Here is an 18634-nt window from a genome sequence, read left to right on the forward strand (position 1 = left end):
CGAGGACATGGAGGTCCTGGACCTCCTTCACTGCCGCTCCCTCACCACCAGATGCCTGGAGGAAGAATGCCTCATCTTCCGCCTCGGAACACTTCAACCCCAGGGCATCAATGTGGACTTCAACAGTTTCCACATTTCCCCTTCCCCCACCTCACCCTAATTCTAAACTTCCAGCTCAGCACTGTCCCCATGACTTGTCCTACCTGTCTATCTCCTTTTCCACCTATCCACTCCACTCTCTCCTCTCTGACCTATCACCTTCATCCCCTCCCCCACTCACCCATTGTACTCTACGCTACTTTCTCCTCACCCCACCCTCCTCTAGCTTATCTCTCCACGCTTCAGGCTCACTGCCTTTATTACTGATGAAGGGCTTTTGCCTGAAACATCGATTTCGAAGCTCCTTGGATGCTGCCTGAACTGCTGTGCTCTTCCAGCACCACTAATCCAGAATAAGTGCCATAGAAATCACATCCAATTATAACTGAAGTTGTCACAAATGTGAAAAGATTTAGTCAAAGTCCCAAATTTACCTGAATGACAAACTCAGGTTAAAAGAAAATACTCACTAGTGCTCTATTTAACAGTGAAGTAACTGTTTATTATAAACACATTGTCTTTAACTATGAGCAATTAGGCCAAATGGAATTGCTGATATATAAGACTACAACTTGAACTCTCTGCCTTCTTAAATCACACCCCATTCACAAACAGACAGATGCACAAAGGCATTCCTGAAGAAGAACTCATGCCTGAAACGTCCATTCTCCTGCTCTTGGATGCTGCGCTGACCTGCTGCACTTTTCCAGCAACACATTTTCAGCTTTGCTCTCCAGCATCTGCAGTCCTCACTTTCTCCTCGATGCACAAAGATGTCATGGCAAAAGAAAAACAAAGACTGGGGAAACACAGTTGGATAGCATCAGAGAATTAAATTTATTGCTTTTTTTCTTTTTGTTGGTTCTTTGCAGCCGACACAAGATTGTTGACACATGAATGCTCCCTTTCACTCACTAGTTGAGATTTTGTTCTTTCACTTTGTTTAGAAGAATTTGCAGAGAAAATGAGTAAAATTCATGGCTCATAGTTACTGGAGACTTCATTCTGCCTCTCCTTAAGAGAGAAAGAGGCAGAGAGATGTTTTGGTCGTTCCTCTTTGTAATCTAAGTGGTTCCTCTGCTACATTGCCCCAACACAAGTCATGGACACCTGGTCAAGAACCTGTCAGTTTGTTGTCAAGCAACTTTCCCTCAGCTCTGTGGTGTCTGCTTCTGCTCTCACTGTTCCAGGAAGATGCAAAAGTGCATACAATGCACAATGTCCTCCAGTAAATCTGACGTTTTAAACTGCAGCCATCTCTTTGTACAGTCTTCTTAATTTAAAACAGTATCTTCCTTTTTTAGTCCAAAGTCCCTCAAATAAAAATTTGGCCTAATTGCTCATAGTTAAAGACAATGTGTCTATAATAAACAGTTACTTCCCTGTTAAATAGAAGTAAAGGAAGTAAAAAAAACGTGGTCGTTACGAGGCACAGGTAGGTCAGACCAGGTAAGGATGGCAGATTTCTTTCTCCAAAGTGAATCAGCAAAAAATGATAGCTGATAATTTCAGATGTATTAATTGAATTTAGAACTGGAGAGTGGGGAGAATGGGTCATTTAAGATAAACCGAGAACCCCCCCCCTCAGATTTCTGACCCTTTAGGTCCTTTTTTTCTCAAAATTTGGTGGAAGCAAAGCCTTTGTCTATTTTGAAGGTAAAAATCGCACAATACCAGGTTGTAGTCCAACCGGTTTACTTGGAAGCTTTCAAAGCTGGTGCTATAACCTGGTGTGTGATTTTTTTAACTTTGTACACCCCAGTCCAACACCGGCGCCTCATGTACATTTTGACGGCAGAGATGCATGGATTCTCGCCAAGCAAGGGACAGGAAACCGCATGTGCGCCTGATTCCGGATTAAACAGGTCAACTACGAGCTCACGAAATGGCGGAGCAGGTATTACGAAGTTTAAACGCCACCAAGTCAGCTTTGAAGCTGCAGTCCTCCAGCTGGGGACTTTCTTGGATCGCGAGTCCGGTCGCACTACCGCGAAACCCCACTGAATTCCCCGAGACAGGGTGGCCTGGGGGGAGAGAGAGAGAGGGGGAGAGAGAGGGGGAAGAGAAAGAGGGCAGGGTTGAAAGTTCCAGACAGTGGATCGCACGCAACGCAGGCAGGAGTTCCCGGTAATTTGACCAGAGTTTGAACGAGGGGGGAAGAGGAGGGAGCCGAAGGCGCACACTGAGAGAGATTGCTATTCCTGGTGGATGGGGAGGCAGACAATGGGCGGAAAGGGGAGAGGGGCGTGACGCGGAGGGAATCCCGGTGTCTCAGCGTTCCGAAACTGACCGGGAAGGGGCGGGGCCTCTGACGTCACGGGGGTGGGAGACGACTGACGCAGAGGGAATCCCCGGAAAGCATAAAAGACTTGTCGGTCGCCAGAGTTCCGACAGCAGTCCCACGGTGGGGAACTGCAGCCAAGCTCTTGACCCTGTCTCCTTCTTCTGCTGAGGACGGCAATAGGGATGGTAGCCCTGGTCTCCGGGATCACCCCGGTCGATTCGGCCGGCAGATCCTGTCTCCTGTGCTCGGTCTGCCGCTTTCTGCTCATCAAACCCAAACAGACCGAGTGTGGACACCGATATTGCACAGCCTGCCTGGAGAACTTGTTCAAGTGAGTTAATTGCAAAGCCCTTTTGTGCGTGTGTATGTGTGAGAGGGGGAAACGAAAACTGAAATTGCTCGAAAAGGTCAACAGCTTCATGAAGAGAAATTAGGAGTTAACGCTTCTGGTCCGGTGGCCTTTCCTCAGGACTCTTATTTTTCCCGTGTACGAAGTTTAAAAAAAATCACACAATCTCTATAGTCATAGAGATGTACAACACGGAAACAGACCCTTTGGCAGGTGGGACTAGATTGGGTTGGGGTATCTCCAACAGGTGTATTTGGAAGCACTAGCATTCGGAGCGCTGCTCCTTCATCAGGTGGTTGTCTGTGTGTGTGTGTGTGTGCTTTTGTCTGTGTTTGGGTGCCCTGCTCTTCCACCCCTTCACTTCTCTCTTCAAATGCCTCGATCTCTGATCTTCACCCACTCCCTCGGATCTCAGGGAAGGCTACCTGTTTTGTGTCACCCCTCACTTAGAACTGTGTTGGAGCGGGGTGGAAGTGAGGATTTAGAAGGCGGGAGGTGAATATCAGGAGGATACAAATGCAGGCAGACACCTCCATCACCCAAAGTGGCGGGAGTATAACCCATCAGGTGTAACAGAACACCCTGTTTGGATAGCCACCGGACAGGCCAATTATCACAGCACTGAGCTGTCCCAGCGATGTGCATTGAAGTTGGCTCAGCTAAAAGTCAAAGACAGCTTTGGGGAATTTTGTTTTGTGGCCCGCATTTACTGCCCATCCCTGATTCCCAGGAGAAGGCGGCGGTGAGCCGCTTTCTTGAACCGCTGGCGTACATGCACTAACAATGTTGTCAAGGGAGCTGCAGGATTTTGACCCAATGAATGAATGGCATATACATTCCCAAGTCAGGATGATGAGTAGCTTGGAGGAGAACTTGCAGGTGCAGGTATCTGATGTCTTTGTCCCTCTACAAGCTAGAGGTATTGGCTTTGGAAGGTGCTATCGGAGAACCCTTTAAGGTCTTTGTGAGCGCACTGTATTCAATGTTTATCCAGCTAGGGGATGTCCAGTGACACCAGGACTTTTTTTACACTGACTGTGGCACCAGCCAGCACAGAGTCAGTCCCCTAAACAGTGGAAACTCTGAATCTCCTGGTTGTATTTTTTTCTCCCTCTTCCTCCCCAGCACCCATGTTGTGTGTGCAGGTGTGAGACACAGTGAAATACAACAGATGTACAAATCTTTATTCAATTTCCACTACCAGGGTGGCCAGTGACAAGCAACGCCTTTTCATCAAAGGGCAATGCCATGTGATAAAAAATTTGAAATAAAGGGTAGGGATTAAATCAGAATAGAGTTGGAGGGGGGTAAAAAAAAAGTGCACCACTCCCTGCGGAGCCCACCTCTCCTTGCGCCTGGACCTTTTATAGGGATTATCTGTATCTGAGCACAAATGGCTACAGATTTGTTTGTCTTCAGTGGTTCCTTTCCCTATCTTCCTCCTTGGATTATAAGAACACAAGTAGATCATTTAGCCCTCAAAACTGTTCTATTCAACAATTGAGCAGTGAACTAACTATATACATTTATCACACATTAACATTTTTTTTTAATCTTAGAACAGATAATGAGGCAGACTGCCATGTTTGTCAGCAGAAGGTCTTCCGTTCTAAGGTAGGACATTTAATTCCTTGTAGATGTGCTTCTTAGTTAGCAGATTTGCTTGAAGGGGATGGAATGTGTTCACGGGAATCGGATTCTGGTTAAACTTTAGAACAGAGTGAATGTTCTGAATGGTGCACATCAGCAGAATTTAACTTGAAACATCTTTTAATGAGTAGCTAAACAAAATGAGACATAGGTTGGAAACCAATTGAAGCATTCATATGGTAGATATGTATAGAATAGCAAATACCTGAGAGTGAATTACAGGCTGGAATCTAATCGAGGAGTTCAGATATTTTATGTATAGAATAATGGATACCTGGGAGTGAGTTACAGACTGGAATCTAATCGAGGGGTTCAGATGGTTTATATACAGAATAATGGATACCTGGGAGTGAGTTACAGACTGGAATCTAATGTAGGGGTTCAGATGATTTATATATAGAATAATGGATACCTGGGAGTGTGTTACAGGCTGGAAACTAACCAAATGCTTCTGATTTATGCATAGAATAGTGATTACCTGGAAATTAGACATAGACTGGCTTGTATCTGGGTGGTTAGTATTGACTGTGCTCAGAAGTAATTGATCTGGAAGTACCCTGAATGTGATTGCTGGGAATTTCCATTCCCACTGTTGGGAAGTTTTGTTGAACAAAGTAGGTGAATTACAAGGAGGAACTAAAACCGACTGGGAGTTCACTGAGTGCTGTCGTGACAGAATACTTCTGTCTGTCTGTCTTAAGTGCTTCCAGTAAGAGTGTGGTGATGTCACTGGTCAGCTGATGTAGCCAAAAGGAAGCCTCACCAGCAACATTCCCCCCCCCCCAACCTTCTCCATTACCAGACTCTTTCCCCCCCCCCCAAGCTGGTAGTGTTCTTACCCCGGGTCTCACTCTAAGGTTTGCCACATGATATAGCTGATACTCTGAGTGCCAGACCAGGGGAGTGCTGCACGGTCAGCGATACCATGGTTCAGTTGTTAAAGTGTTCCTAAACTGCCTTCTCAGGAGCCATGGAGGATGGTATGCAGCTAATATTTTGAAGACCAGGGAATTCTCCCTTGTGTGCTGGCCAATTGCTCATCCCTCAGATTCCATCAGTAATCAGTAAACAGGTCATTATTATGTTACATTGTTTGGGTGTGCAAATTGGCTGCTGCACTCACCTAAATGGTGACTGCACTTCAAATGTACTTGATAGGCTGCAAAATACTCTGGAACTGTGTGAGGTGCTATTGAAGTGCAGGGCCTTTTTTTTCTTCTGGTGTCTTTTAGCCTTTGTGTTCCTCTGTCGCCCCCTCCCACCCCACCCCAACAGGTCTATCACGACAGAGCCGCTGAAAATGATGCTTATGCCACAAAGATTCAATGTACAGCTTACCGGGATGGTTGCGACTGGACAGGAACACTGCGAAACTACCTGGTAAGGGGCAATGATGGGCTGTATTAATTCTGGAATTCTGGTAAAAAGAGAACCAAGGAGCAGGGGGTTGATGAAACTGACTCTTTGCTATCCTGTAATCTGGAGACAAAAATAAACTGCAAATGCTGGAATCAAAAGTAGACAGGCAGTAGGCTGGAAGAACACAGCGAGTCAGGCAGCATCAGGAGGTCGACATTTCGGGTGTAACTCTTCTTCAGGACTGGGGCTGGGTGTAAGAGGATAAAGGGGTAGTGGGGGGGGGGGGCAGGGTGATGAGGTAGGGATAGGTGAAGACAGGTTGAGGGTATGACCTGGTTGGTCAAGGTGAGATGAATCTGGTAGGTCGCTGGGAGGGGTGAAAGGGATGGGGAGGGAATTTCAAATCACCTGGATTTTCAAAGATCTGGAGAGGGGGGCTGCAGAGTTGAGCTACGTTGAAATAAGACTGGAAGAAATAGAAGCACCAGTAGGCCATTCAGCCCCTCAAGCCTGCTCCACCATTCAATGTTAAAGATCACACAACACCAGGTTATAGTCCAACAGGTTCAATTGGAAGCACACTAGTTTTCAGAGCGCTGCTCCTTCATCAGGTGGTTGTGGAGAATAAATTTAATTCAATAAGCTCATGGCTGATCTTTTCATGGACTCAGCTCCACTTACCCGCCCTCTCACTGTAACCCTTCATCAGGTGATGTGGAGGATAAGATTGTAAGACACAGAAGTTATAGCAAAAGTTTACAGTGTGATGTAACTGAAATTATATATTGAAAAAGACCCGGATCCCCACACACACACACCAACATATACGTTTGTGGGGTGAATTTGTACTTGCAGAATTACATTTTATTTTGCTCAAAAACTGCATGAATCCATTGTGGCACAGACAGCCTCAGGCAATTAACACCTTCAATATCTTATCTGGGCCGACATGACACCAATTGTTAAAGTTCACTTGAGAATGTAACTCACAAAAAAGTTTTGCGGTTTACATGAAAGAACTGAAATCAACATAGTTAATCTAAAAGATGAGAGACTGAACAAACAATCCGGGTCTTTATCAATATATAATTTCAGTTACATCACACTGGAAACTTTTGCTATAAATTCTGGGTCTTACAATCTTATTCTCCACAATAAACTGAAGGAACAGTGCTCCGAAAGCTGGTGCTTCCAAATAAACCTGTTGGATTGTAATCTGGTGTTGTGATTTTTAACTTTGTTCATCTCATTGTGGGATCTTACTGTGTGAAAATCAGTTGCCGAATCATGGTAGTGACTCCCACCCACCGCCCCCCCCCCTCCCCCTCAAAGAAATAAAACATTCTGGGGACAATCTAAGCCACAGATGGTGCTGGCTCCTTGTTTTGTACTGACTGAAATTGATCTGCTGATCCGCGTGAACTTGTCTGTATTGAACTGTCATGTGACTGTCTACCTCTCTGCTTTCCTCCCTCCCTCTCCCCCCGCCCCCCACCCTTCACAACCCACCCCCTGCTCCCCCCAGCGCACACACCGAGCCCAATGCGATTTCCACGTGGTCCCGTGCTCCAATGTCACGTTCGGCTGTGAGACCATGGGCCCCAGGAAGAAGATACTGGCACACGAGACGCAGGAGTGCGAGTGGAGGATGGAACTGTGTCCCCGGTGTGAGACCTTCTGCACTCACAAGCTGCTGGAGGTGAGGGGGGGGTTGGGGGGGAGGGTGTGGTTTGGGGAAAGGAGTTGGATCCCCCAGTTTCTCAGCGTCAGAACTAACCGTGACAAATTCCGTTTGTGTAGCGCCTCCCACAGACTAATCAGGACAGTAAGGCGAAAGTGAGCACTGCAGATGTTGGAGATTAGAGTCAAGAGCGTGGTGCTAGATAAGCACAGCAGGTCAGGCTGCATCTGAGGAGCAGGAAAATCGACATTTCGGGCAAAAGCCCTTCATCAGGACAGTACATCCAGTTGAACTGCCCAAGCTGTTCCCAGAGCTCGGTCAATAAAGCAGCTGAGCTTGACAGTGGGCAGGCTGAGAGAGAAGTGTGAGTTTAGGATCCAGCAGCAGGAAGGCACAGCCTCTCCTGATTGAATAGTTGACTTCGGAGATGCTCAAGAATTTGACAACTAATCCAGAAGGTTGTGTGGTCTGGAGGAGAGGCACACTGCCTGACAAAGTGTAACGTGGGGGCATGATGGTAATGTGTCTAGATAAGAGGCCCAGAGCTCATGCTCCAGGGAGATGGGCTTAAATGCTCTTAATGGAATTGGAATAACTAAATCAGGAATTGAAAGGTCGGTAACAGTGAATGTGAAACTATCATACTCACCTGGTTCACGGTGGGAATTCATTCCTGATGAAGGGCTTTTGCCCAAAACCATGACTTTTTTTCCCTGCTCCTCGGATGCTGCCTGACCTGCTGCGCTTTTCTAGCGACATACTCTCGACTCACGGTGGAAAGCTGTCGTCCTTATTGGGAGGACATGTGACTCCTGACCACAGCAGTGCAGTCGGTTCCTTAATCACCTTTTTAAATCGAGGGCAGTAGGGTTAGGCAACATCACTTGAGCTGAGTGCCACACTTGGCCATTTCAGAGGGCTGTTAAAAGTCAGCCACATCGTTATGAGTCTGGAGTCGCCCATCAGCCAGACCGGGTAAACCGGGTAGATTTCCCTCCCTGAAGGACACAAGCGAATTAACTTTCTGGGAATAGTTTCATGGTCACAATGTTTGCGACTTGCTTTCAATTCCAGTTTCATTGATGGTGAGGTGGTTGGTAAAGTGGGGACTGGATGGGGGACGTGGGTAGGGGGCTGGTTTGGAAATCGCAGTGAATGGTTAGGATTTGGAATGTACCGGGTAGCTCCTTTCAAGGGAGTGATGGATCTCTATCAGAAAAGGAAGGAAAGGTCTGTGGGGGGTGGGGGGAGAGGGGTGTTAGAGGAAGTGGCAGTAAGTAAATTGCTCTTGTGGAAAGCTAGCACAGAATGGAATATTTTGGATAAATCATTCACACTGAGGGTGTCACTGGCTAGGCCAGCATTTATTGCCTATCCCTCGTTGCCTAGAGGAGACTTGAGAGTCAATCACACTGCTGTGTGGTTGACTCTTAACTCTCACATTGTTACATTGAATCACACTGTTCTGTGAGAAGGCAACTGGGGAGACCAAACGCTATCTCACAGAGTGCTTCAGAGAACAACTCTGGAACACCCCAACCAATTGACCCCACCGAACCATGGCTGAACATTTCAACATCCCCCTCCCACTCTGCCGAGGGCATGCAGTCCTGGGCCACCTCCACCGCCACTGCCTCACCACCCAACACCTGGAGGAAGAATGCCTTATCTTCCCCCTCAGGACCATTCAAACCCACGGCTTTAATCTGGACTTCCCCAGTTTCCTCATTTCCCCCACCCCACCTTACCCCATTTCCAACCTTTCATCTGAGCACTGTCCTCATGAACTGTCCTACCTGTCAATCTTCCTTCCCACCTATCTGCTCCACCCTCCTCTCCAACCTATCACCTTAACCCTACCTCCAACCACCTCTTGCACTCTCTGTTATCTTCTCCCCAGCCCCAACCCCCTCCAATTTGTCTTTCCACCCCTGGGGCTCCCAGCTTCATTCCTGAAGAAGGACTTTTGCCCAAAACATTGATCTTCCTACTCCTCAGATGCTGTGCTTTTCTACCACCACTGTAATCTTGACTCTAATCTCCAGCATCTGCAGTACCCACTTCCGCCACATTCCTGTGTGTCTGGAATCACATGCAGGCTAGATCAGGGAAGGATGGCAGTTCCCTTCCTGAAGGAATACTGGTGAACCAGATTCCAATCCCGTCCCCAGACAATCCACAATGGTTTCATTGTGATAGTTAAGATCTTCTTCATTTCAGATGATTATCAAATTCCACCATCAACCACGGCAGATTTTGAATTGGGTCCACAGGCCATTACTTGGGTCCTGAGATTAATAGTCCAGTGATAACACCAATAGGCCACTGCCTCTCCACAGGCTGTGAGCACTCTGGGATTGTAGTCATTTGAGGCGCTGTACCAAGGCAGGGATGAGAGTAATTTGTGTGGCAGGCTGGGCACATTGTGGTCCTAATGCTGCTGCAATCCTTTTGTTCCTCTCAGGATCACATCACGATGTGTACCAAATGGAAGGAGACTTGTCCAGTCTGTGGCAAGACAGATTTGACAAAGGCTGAGGTAAGGTCGCTCTCTGTTGTTTTATATTTCCATTCTATTAGGGATCAGGCAGTTGATCCTTCGTGCTCCAGAGAGGGCCAGTGTTAAAGGGAATTACACTTGGGTGTTACTTAGGGATTTCTAAATTCACAGTAAAAAATAATGAGTGTTGTGTACCCCAGCAGAATCTGAACTTAAAACCTGTACAGACAAGAAATTAGCAATCTCAATAGATTCCAGGGAGGCGTTGGATTCAGAAGGGGCAAAACAGTATCAAACTATGGTAGGACTGAATGAACCTTGACTGGGTGAAGAAGACATAGCAACATTAACTTATGAGTCAAGATTACAGTGCTGGAAAAGCACAGCACGTCAGGCAGCATCTGAGGAGCAGGAATATCGACATTTCTGGCAAAACTCCTTCATCAAGAATGAATCTGTTTGTTGCGTTTGTATGAAGCAAGATTGGAATTTGAATAATGAGATGCTTATGTGATCAAAATGATTTAAGACTGCTGAATCCCTCAAACAAAAACAAAAAATTGCTGTAAAAACTCAGCAGCATCTGTGAAGAGAAATCAGAGTTAATGTTTTGGGTCAAGTGACCCTTCTTCAGAACTCATTGTCAAACTGAGCCTTTTCAGCAGTTTCTGTTTTTGCTTCTGATTTACAGTATCCGCAGTTTTTCTGGTTTTATTTACTGAATTTCTGCATTTGCCAGAGTTACCCAATTGCTTCAATTAGATGGAGTGATGCTCTCCCTGCATTTTGCTTGAATGAACAATCATGAACAAGTCCTCCATTTCGGCTGGCCAATTATTAGACTTCACCCAGCAGGCAGATGTTCAGTGCACCCGATGTGTGAAATCCAATTGTAAAAGACTGAGCAAACGTTTGTGTGATTGCAGCATGCAAGCAATGAACGCTGGGCCACAATATCCTTATTCTTTACCTCCTATTTGATAGAACACTGAATCAGCTCAGCCCTTCGTCTGGTGGTTGAGTTTTAATAAAAAAACTCAGCTCAATTATTCCCCATCTCTCTACCTTGTGGTTTTGTCTAACCATAAAATGTTCCCACTCTGTCACAATCCTTTTTTTTCTCTTTCTCTCCCAGTACACTGGAAGTCTGCATTACAGTGAATGAATTCTCAATACTGAATGCAAGGCATCCTTTTTTCTATTTTCATGAAGCTTGTTAACTGGTTCCTAAGTCAAGGGGGCTAGGAATCTTAAAGGAGCATATTGAGCATTTATTTGTTAATGCTATCGCAGGTGTAGCTTTAAATGCCCAATTCTGTCTCGTTTTCTTACTCACCTGGAGTGCACACCAAGGGAGTCTGACACAATGACAGTGCTGTCTGTTGGATGAGGCATTGAATCTGGGATTATGTCTATCTGCTCGGGTGATGGAAAAGATCACACACGGCCATTTTTGAAGCAAAGCAGGAGCATTTATCACTAGTCTCCTGGAGATTACTTATCCCTCGATCATTAGCAAAAAAAGTAGGCTCTCTGGTCATGATCTGTTTGTGGGAACTGGCTTTGTGCACATTTAACTGCTGTGTTTCCTACATTACAACAATGACTTGCCTTCAAAAATACTCAATTGATTAGAAAGCACTTTAAAACATCAGCGGTTCTGAGAAACTCAAATCTGTTTTCCTCTCCAGCGGTCTGTGCATCTTTCTCTCCTGAGTCTGCATCTCTCTTGTTCTGTGCACTTTTCCATCCCTCTTGCTCTTGGCGTGTTTCTTGTCTGCTCAGGGCTTGTTCCCATTGTCTTGATGAACCTTGCAATGATGCTGTGGCTTTAAGTAGTTATTTTATCCTTTTATTTTGGAGAGAGGTTGTAAGGCAGAGCTAGAAAGCTCTCTACCAGAGCCATTGGAGTAAACAGCTTGTGAGGCTTGAGGACATTTTTTTCAAAGTTGGAACAATAGCAGCAGCCTGAACGGGTGTGGTCAAACTCTCTCAGAACAAGAATCTTTAGTTTAGTTTCCAGCAGGTCTTGAATTGGGAGCAGTTTTTTCCCCCTCTTAATTACATCCAAAACCTGGGGTTCTCTGTCTGTTGCATGGGTTGCATGTGAGACAATCTATTTTCTAAATTTTCCTTTTGCCAAGTGTGTGTGTTTCTGGGATGTTACTATATTGGAACAGTTAAGTAGTAATAGTTACAGTATCTATTACTCTATGAAGTTTTCCAACAGAGCTGTTATTTCCAATTCCTCCTTTCTGGTGTTATATTTTAATAATGATGAATTAATACAGTGTGTTTTGCTTTAAATCTGGTGGTTTGACCAATCGAATCACGTTTGGAAAAAAATACCTTACATTTTCTTTGAAAGAAGAATAAGTTAGGTTGTAGTCCAACTTCTGAATATTTTGAGGGGGTTTGGTCTGGTTCAAAACAGCATCTTGTGTTGTACAATTCTAGTTGTTAACAGTTGTCTCTTTTCTCTGCAGTTGGAGCAACACTGTGACCCTGATCATGGCACCTGTCCTGATGCCCAGGTCTCCTGCCCCTTTAAGGACATTGGCTGCCTGGAGAATGTGAGTCTTCCCGTTGTGTTGAAAATCTGTCTGATCTTTGCCCCAGTCCTCATGAGCCTTACTTAGAAGCTCCCAGTGCAGGAGGAGGCCTTACTGCCCATCGTACCTTTACTTCCCTACAAAGAAACAACCTAGTTTGTACAGCTTTCCACTGCTGTCTCCCACAAGACTCTGCAAATTTCTCCTTTTGCAAGGATTTTATCCAATTTCCTTTTTAAGGCTGAGCTTGATCCTACTTCCTCTGACCTTTCAGGGAGTACATTCCAGAACAGAACAATTTGTGACATTTAAAGTGAGTTGTCCCCTTCTGGCTCTTATGCCAGACATTTTTATTCCACTCTGCACACTCCGTGTCTATCCACCTACTCCAATAGCGCATCCAAAGATGCATCCCATTTGGAATTCAAGGTCTTTGTGGAGGTAGCAGGTCCCAGCCAATGGGGAGAGGAAGAGGGAGAACTGTAAGGGAGGGATTCAGATTCCCATCCTCCCATCCTGACTCTCTGCAACAACTTTCAACAGGCTTGGTCCAGAGAGGGGTACCTTCAGGCTGTTCAGTATTTGGACAGATATTGCCACCTATTTTTCCAGGTACAGACTGTTGGATCATTTTACATTGTCCTGAGAGGACAGATAGAGTCATAGAGATGTACAGCATGGAAACAGACCCTTCGGTCCAACCCGTCAATGCCGACCAGATATCCCAACCCAATCTAGTCCCATCTGCCAGCATCTGGCCCATATTCCTCCAAACCCTTTCTATTCATATACCCATCAAAATGCCTTTTAAATGTTGCAATTGTACCAGCCTCCACCACACCCTCTGGCAGCTCATTCCATACATGTACCACCCTCTGCAGGAAAAAGTATCCCCTTAGGTCTCTTTTATATCTTTCCCCTCTCACCCTAAACCTATGCCGTCTTGTTCTGGACTCTCCAATCCCAGGGAAAAGACTTTGCCTATTTATCATATCCATGCCCCTCATAATTTTGTAAACCTTTCTAAGGTCACCCCTCAGCCTCCAACGCTTCAGGGAATACGGCCGCAGCCTGTTCAGCCTCTCCCTATAGCTCAAATCCTCCAACCCTGGTAACATCCTTATAAATCTTTTCTGAACCCTTTCAAGTTTCACAACATCTTTCCAATCGGAAGGATGATGGATGCAACGTTTTGTCTGAGAGGTAGCCCTTCTACAGTGCGGCACTCCCTCAGTGCTGACCCTCTGACAGTGCGGCACTCCCTCAGTACTGACCCTCTGACAGTGCGGCACTCCCTCAGTACTGACCCTCTGACAGTGCGGCACTCCCTCAGTACTGACCCTCTGACAGTGCGGCACTCCCTCAGTACTGACCCTCTGACAGTGCGGCACTCCCTCAGTACTGACCCTCTGACAGTGCGGCCCTCCCTCAGTACTGACCCTCTGACAGTGCGGCCCTCCCTCAGCGCTGACCCTCTGACAGTGCGGCCCTCCCTTAAGGATGTATTGCCGATTCTGGGATTAGGGGAGTAAGAAAACCTAACAAATGGGAATTTTGCTAACTGCAACTCCTTCTCTTCCCCCTCCCCCTCTCCCCCTCCCCTCCATGTGTCGAGCAGCCTCGGAGGCGGGACGTGGAAGACCACCTGCGGGCCGGGCAGCCGGAGCACCTCCTGCTGATGCTGAAGAGGAGAGGCGGGCCGCCGGTCGAGGGGGGCGCATCGGCTCCAGCCTCGGAGGAGCTGAGCGCCCTGGGGCGGAAGGCGGACGCCCTGAGCCGCGAGCTGGAGAGGTACGCCCACCTGGTGGAGGTGCTGCAGCGTCGCTGCCTGCATTCGGAGCAGCTGGTGGCGGGCCTGCAGCGCCGGGTGCGGGCGCTGGAGGGAGCCCGCGAGCAGCCCGCCAGCACCAACGGAGTTCTCCTGTGGAAGATCCGGGACTTTGCCTCCTGCCTGGCGGCGGCCAGGGCCGAGCGGGTGACGTCATTCTACTCTCCCACCTTCCAAACGCACCCTTTCGGCTACCGCCTGTGCTGCCGCCTCTACCCGAACGGCGACGGCAACGGCCGGGGCAGCCACCTCTCGCTCTTCCTGGCCGTGGTGCGCGGCGACTACGACGACGTGCTGCCCTGGCCGTTCCGCCAGCGGGTCACCTTTCTGCTGCTGGACCAGGCGCAGCAGAAGCACCACCTGCGGGAGTCCTTCGCGCCGGACGCGCTGAGCGGCTCCTTCCAGAAGCCGCAGAGCCGCATGAACGTGGCGAGCGGCTGCCCCACCTTCGCCCGGCACGAGATGCTGCACCGGGATCGCAGCCCTTACCTGCGGGACGACACCCTCTACATCAAGGTGGTGGTGGACACGGCGGGGCTGGTGCCCTGAGGGTTGGCTCACCTCTCTCCACCTACCGTCCCCACCACCACCACCAGGGGGACCTTCCTTCCCACCCACCCCTATTCCCACCACCAGGGGGCTGTCACTCTTCACCTTCCTTCCCACCCACCCTCATCCCACCACTGCCATTAAGGGAAAGGTCACTCCTCACCTTCCTTCCCACCCACCCCTTTCTCCACCACCAGAGGGACAGTCCCCCTCCACCTTTCTTCCCCTCCCCCTCTCCCCCATCCCTTCTTGGTTTTACATGGATTGAATCCTCCTTATGATCGTCCTTAGCTGAGGAAACATGTGCCCAGGGTGGGAGGGAGAGCAACAAATGTCTCCCAAATGGATTTCTGGGACTGTCAGGCATGATGAGGAGAGACTGGATGGGTTGGGACTGGTTTAGAACAAGTGAGTGGGGAATCTCACAGGACCCGTAGACTGAACTAGACAGGGCTAGCGCTGTTCTGGATGATTAGGAACCCAGAGACGGGGATTACGGTTCAAAAATGCAGGTTGGGGGTGTGGGGGTAGAGGTGGTATAGGCTCTTTTGGACTGAGCTGAGCCAAATGCCTTCACCCAGAGTGTGGTGAGCCTGTGGCATTCCCCGTGGTGGAAAGCAGTTGAAGCCAAAACATTGAGTATCTCTGAGTTGGAGTTAGATAACATTCTTAAGGCTAATGGGATTGAAGGGTGATCAGTCATGATCCTATTGATTAGCAGAACAAGCTCAAAGGGCCGAAAGGCCAATCTTTCAGAGCCCCACATTTACCAGACTGAGTAAGGATGGCAGATTCCCTTCCCAATAAGCAAACAAGATGGGAATTTTGTGTTTGTTTGATTACCATGACTGGAAATTACTTTCAATTCGGGAGTCTTAATTTATAACATTTCTAATTCCATCAGCTGTCACTTATACCTGTGTACCCAGAGCATTTCCCCTCTGGATTTGCCAGTCTCATGACACTGCTGTCTCCTCTCGTGGTTTTGTAATTGGCCAATCTACCTCCACCCTGCATAGCACTAATCCCCTAATCTTTTTGTCCCTTCTGCAGCTTTTGCAACATTAGAATTTGACTGGCAGGGGCGAACCCTGGTGGGTGGCACAGTGGTTAGCACTGCTGCCTCACAGCGCCAGAGACCTGGGTTCAATACCTGCCTCAGGCGACTGACTGTGTGGAGTTTGCACTTTCTCCCCGTGTCTGCGTGGGTTTCCTCCGGATGCTCTGGTTTCCTCCCACAGTCCAAAAGATGTGCAGGTCAGGTGAATTGGCCATGCTAAATTGCCTGTAGTATTAGGTATGGGGTAAATGTAGGGGTATGGGTGGGTTGCGCTTTGGTGGGTCGGTGTGGACTTGTTGGGCCGAAGGGCCTGTTTCCACACTGTAAAGTAATCTAATCTAAAGCCGATTCATGTCCTCATGACACAGGCAGAATTCTGACTATGCATCCCTTCCCATTTTCCAACCTTGGAATCCCATGGGACAAAACAGGCATGACTGAGGAGTCAGAGGAAAGTAGTTTTAAACTCTGCTGATGCAACGTGCTTCACAGTCCTTGGGGTGGGGGTGGTGGGGTGGTAATGCACTAGTTAGCTTGGTGTGGTCTTGGGTGGGTTCTTTATTCACTGCACTTTAATTATCCGTAAATGCTATTCCTTTTTGTTGTATTTATTTATTTATTTATTGATGTGATTAACTTATGTACAATTCGTTCTCCTCCCCTGTTGCATTGTCACCAGTGTAAACACTGCTCCAATTTTGAATAAAAGTTGACATGATGCATATCTTGTTGTGTGTTGTGCATTCCCATTGGGAGTGACTGCCTGGATTGGCAGATTTATAATGGGGATTCAAAGGAACTCAGACCCACTGTGATGAATAGATAGGAGACCATTGCAGACTGCTCAGCTGTTTGACAAGAGACTTGGACTTTTAAAAAAAATTCTTTTGCTTCAGTTCCCTCCACTACCACCTGATAGCCATAGTGCTTATTTTTCCTCAGCACCCATGTTGCATATGTGCAGGTTTCAGACACAGTGAGAAACAACAAGTGTGTGCATCTTTATTTGTATTCTACTCCCAGGAAGAAAGCGAATTCCCGAGTGGCCAGTGACAAGCAGTGCTATTCTCAGAGGTAATGCCGAGACTTGGGGCTTTACAGCATAGAAAGAAGCTGTTCAGCCCATCATATCTATGCTGGTCATCGAGCATCTATCTGGTCTGGTTTTCCAGCACTTGATTTGATTTATTATTGTCACATGTACTTAAGTATAGTGAAAGGTTTTGTTTTGCATGCTGTAGAGGCAGATCATACCATAGAAAGTGCATTAAGAACACAGCAAGTCTTACAACGTCACAGCTGGAGAGAAGGTGCGCAAAGGGTGGGATGGTCCACGTGTTTATGATTTTGGTATCTTCTCCCTGATGGAAGAGATAATGACTGAGGAGGGAGAGGTCTTTGATGTTGCTGCCTTTCCCTGGCAGAAAGAAATATACTGTAGATGGAATCAATGGATAGAAAATTGGCTTGTGTGATGACCTGGGCTATGTTCACCACTCTCTGTAGTTTCTTACAGCCCTGGGCAAGTTTGGGTAAGTTTGCGGATGACCCTAAGATTGGTCGTATTGTTGACAGTGAAGAAGGTTCTCTAAGATTACATCGGGATTTCGATCAATTGGGCTAGTGGGTTGAGGAGTAACAGATGGAGTTTAATTTGATTAAATATGAGTTAATGCATTTTGGTAAAACAAGCAAGAGCAGGATTCACCTGTTGTCTTTCACGGTGTCTCACACCTGCATATGTATGCTGGGGAAAATATAAGCACTATTGCAGTAGACAGTAGTGTGGGTTAAGAGAAAAATAATCTATAAACAGGGGAAATAAAGCAATCCTCTATGTTGATATAATTTATACACCACCCCAATCCCCCCACCCCCTTCACATTTTCATTCACTTAGGCATTGCCCTTGTTGAGAAGGACAATACTTGTCACTGGCCACTCTGTGTTTCCTTTCTTCAAAAGAAATAAAATCCAAGGGCATGATTTATACATTTAATGATAGGGCCCTGGATAGTGTTGTCAAACAGAGACACCTAGGCATTCGGGTACATAGCTCTTTGAAAGTTGCATCACAGGTAGACAGGGTGGTTAAGAAGGTGTTTAGCACACTTACCTTCATTGTACAGACTATGGAGTGTGGGAGTTGGGAAGTCATGTTGAGGTTGTACAGGATTTTGGTGAGGCCATTTGGGAGTAATGTATCCAGTTCTGGTCACCCTGCCATGGGAAGGATATTATAAACTGGAGAGGTTTCAGAAAAGATTCACCAGGAATGTTACCAGGACTGGAGAGTTTGAGTTATAAGGACAAGTTGGGGGCATAGGAGATGGAGGGGTGATCTCATCCAGGTTTATAAAATTATGAGGGGTATAGATATGGTGAATAGCAAAAGTCTTTTCCCCAGGGTTGTGAATGGGGGGTGGGGGTGAGTTCAAAACTAGCAGGCATGTTGTTAAGAAAAGAGCAGAACTATTTAAAACAGACCTAAGGTTCAGATGTGGAAATGAACTGCCAGAGGAAGTGGTAGATGCAGATACATTTGCAAAGTTTAAAAAAAAAGACAGGTACGTGAATAGGAAAGGTTTAGAGGGATTGGCCAAAAACAATCAAGTGGGACCAGTTTAGTTTGGGAAAGTTTGTCGAAATGGATGGGTTGGACTGAAGGGTCTGTTTCCATGTTGTATGACTCTAAATAACTTGAGCTTTCCTGCCTCTATTGTC

At 47.0% G+C, this 18634-nt stretch overlaps 1 protein-coding gene across 1 annotated transcript; it reads left to right on the forward strand.

Annotated features, from left to right (window-relative positions):
• The first annotated feature begins 2491 nt into the window (after positions 1-2491).
• Positions 2492-16411, forward strand: LOC140454958 (TNF receptor-associated factor 2-like). The gene is made up of 7 exons (XM_072549636.1): positions 2492-2714; positions 4292-4346; positions 5658-5762; positions 7267-7440; positions 9887-9961; positions 12409-12495; positions 14093-16411. The coding sequence occupies exons 1-7, from the start codon at positions 2566-2568 to the stop codon at positions 14849-14851; spliced, it is 1404 nt and encodes a 467-aa protein (XP_072405737.1). The 5' UTR covers positions 2492-2565; the 3' UTR covers positions 14852-16411.
• The last annotated feature ends 2223 nt before the right edge of the window (positions 16412-18634 follow it).

This window comes from Chiloscyllium punctatum, chromosome 30 (genome assembly GCF_047496795.1).
Source record: "Chiloscyllium punctatum isolate Juve2018m chromosome 30, sChiPun1.3, whole genome shotgun sequence".
NCBI lineage: Eukaryota > Metazoa > Chordata > Chondrichthyes > Orectolobiformes > Hemiscylliidae > Chiloscyllium > Chiloscyllium punctatum.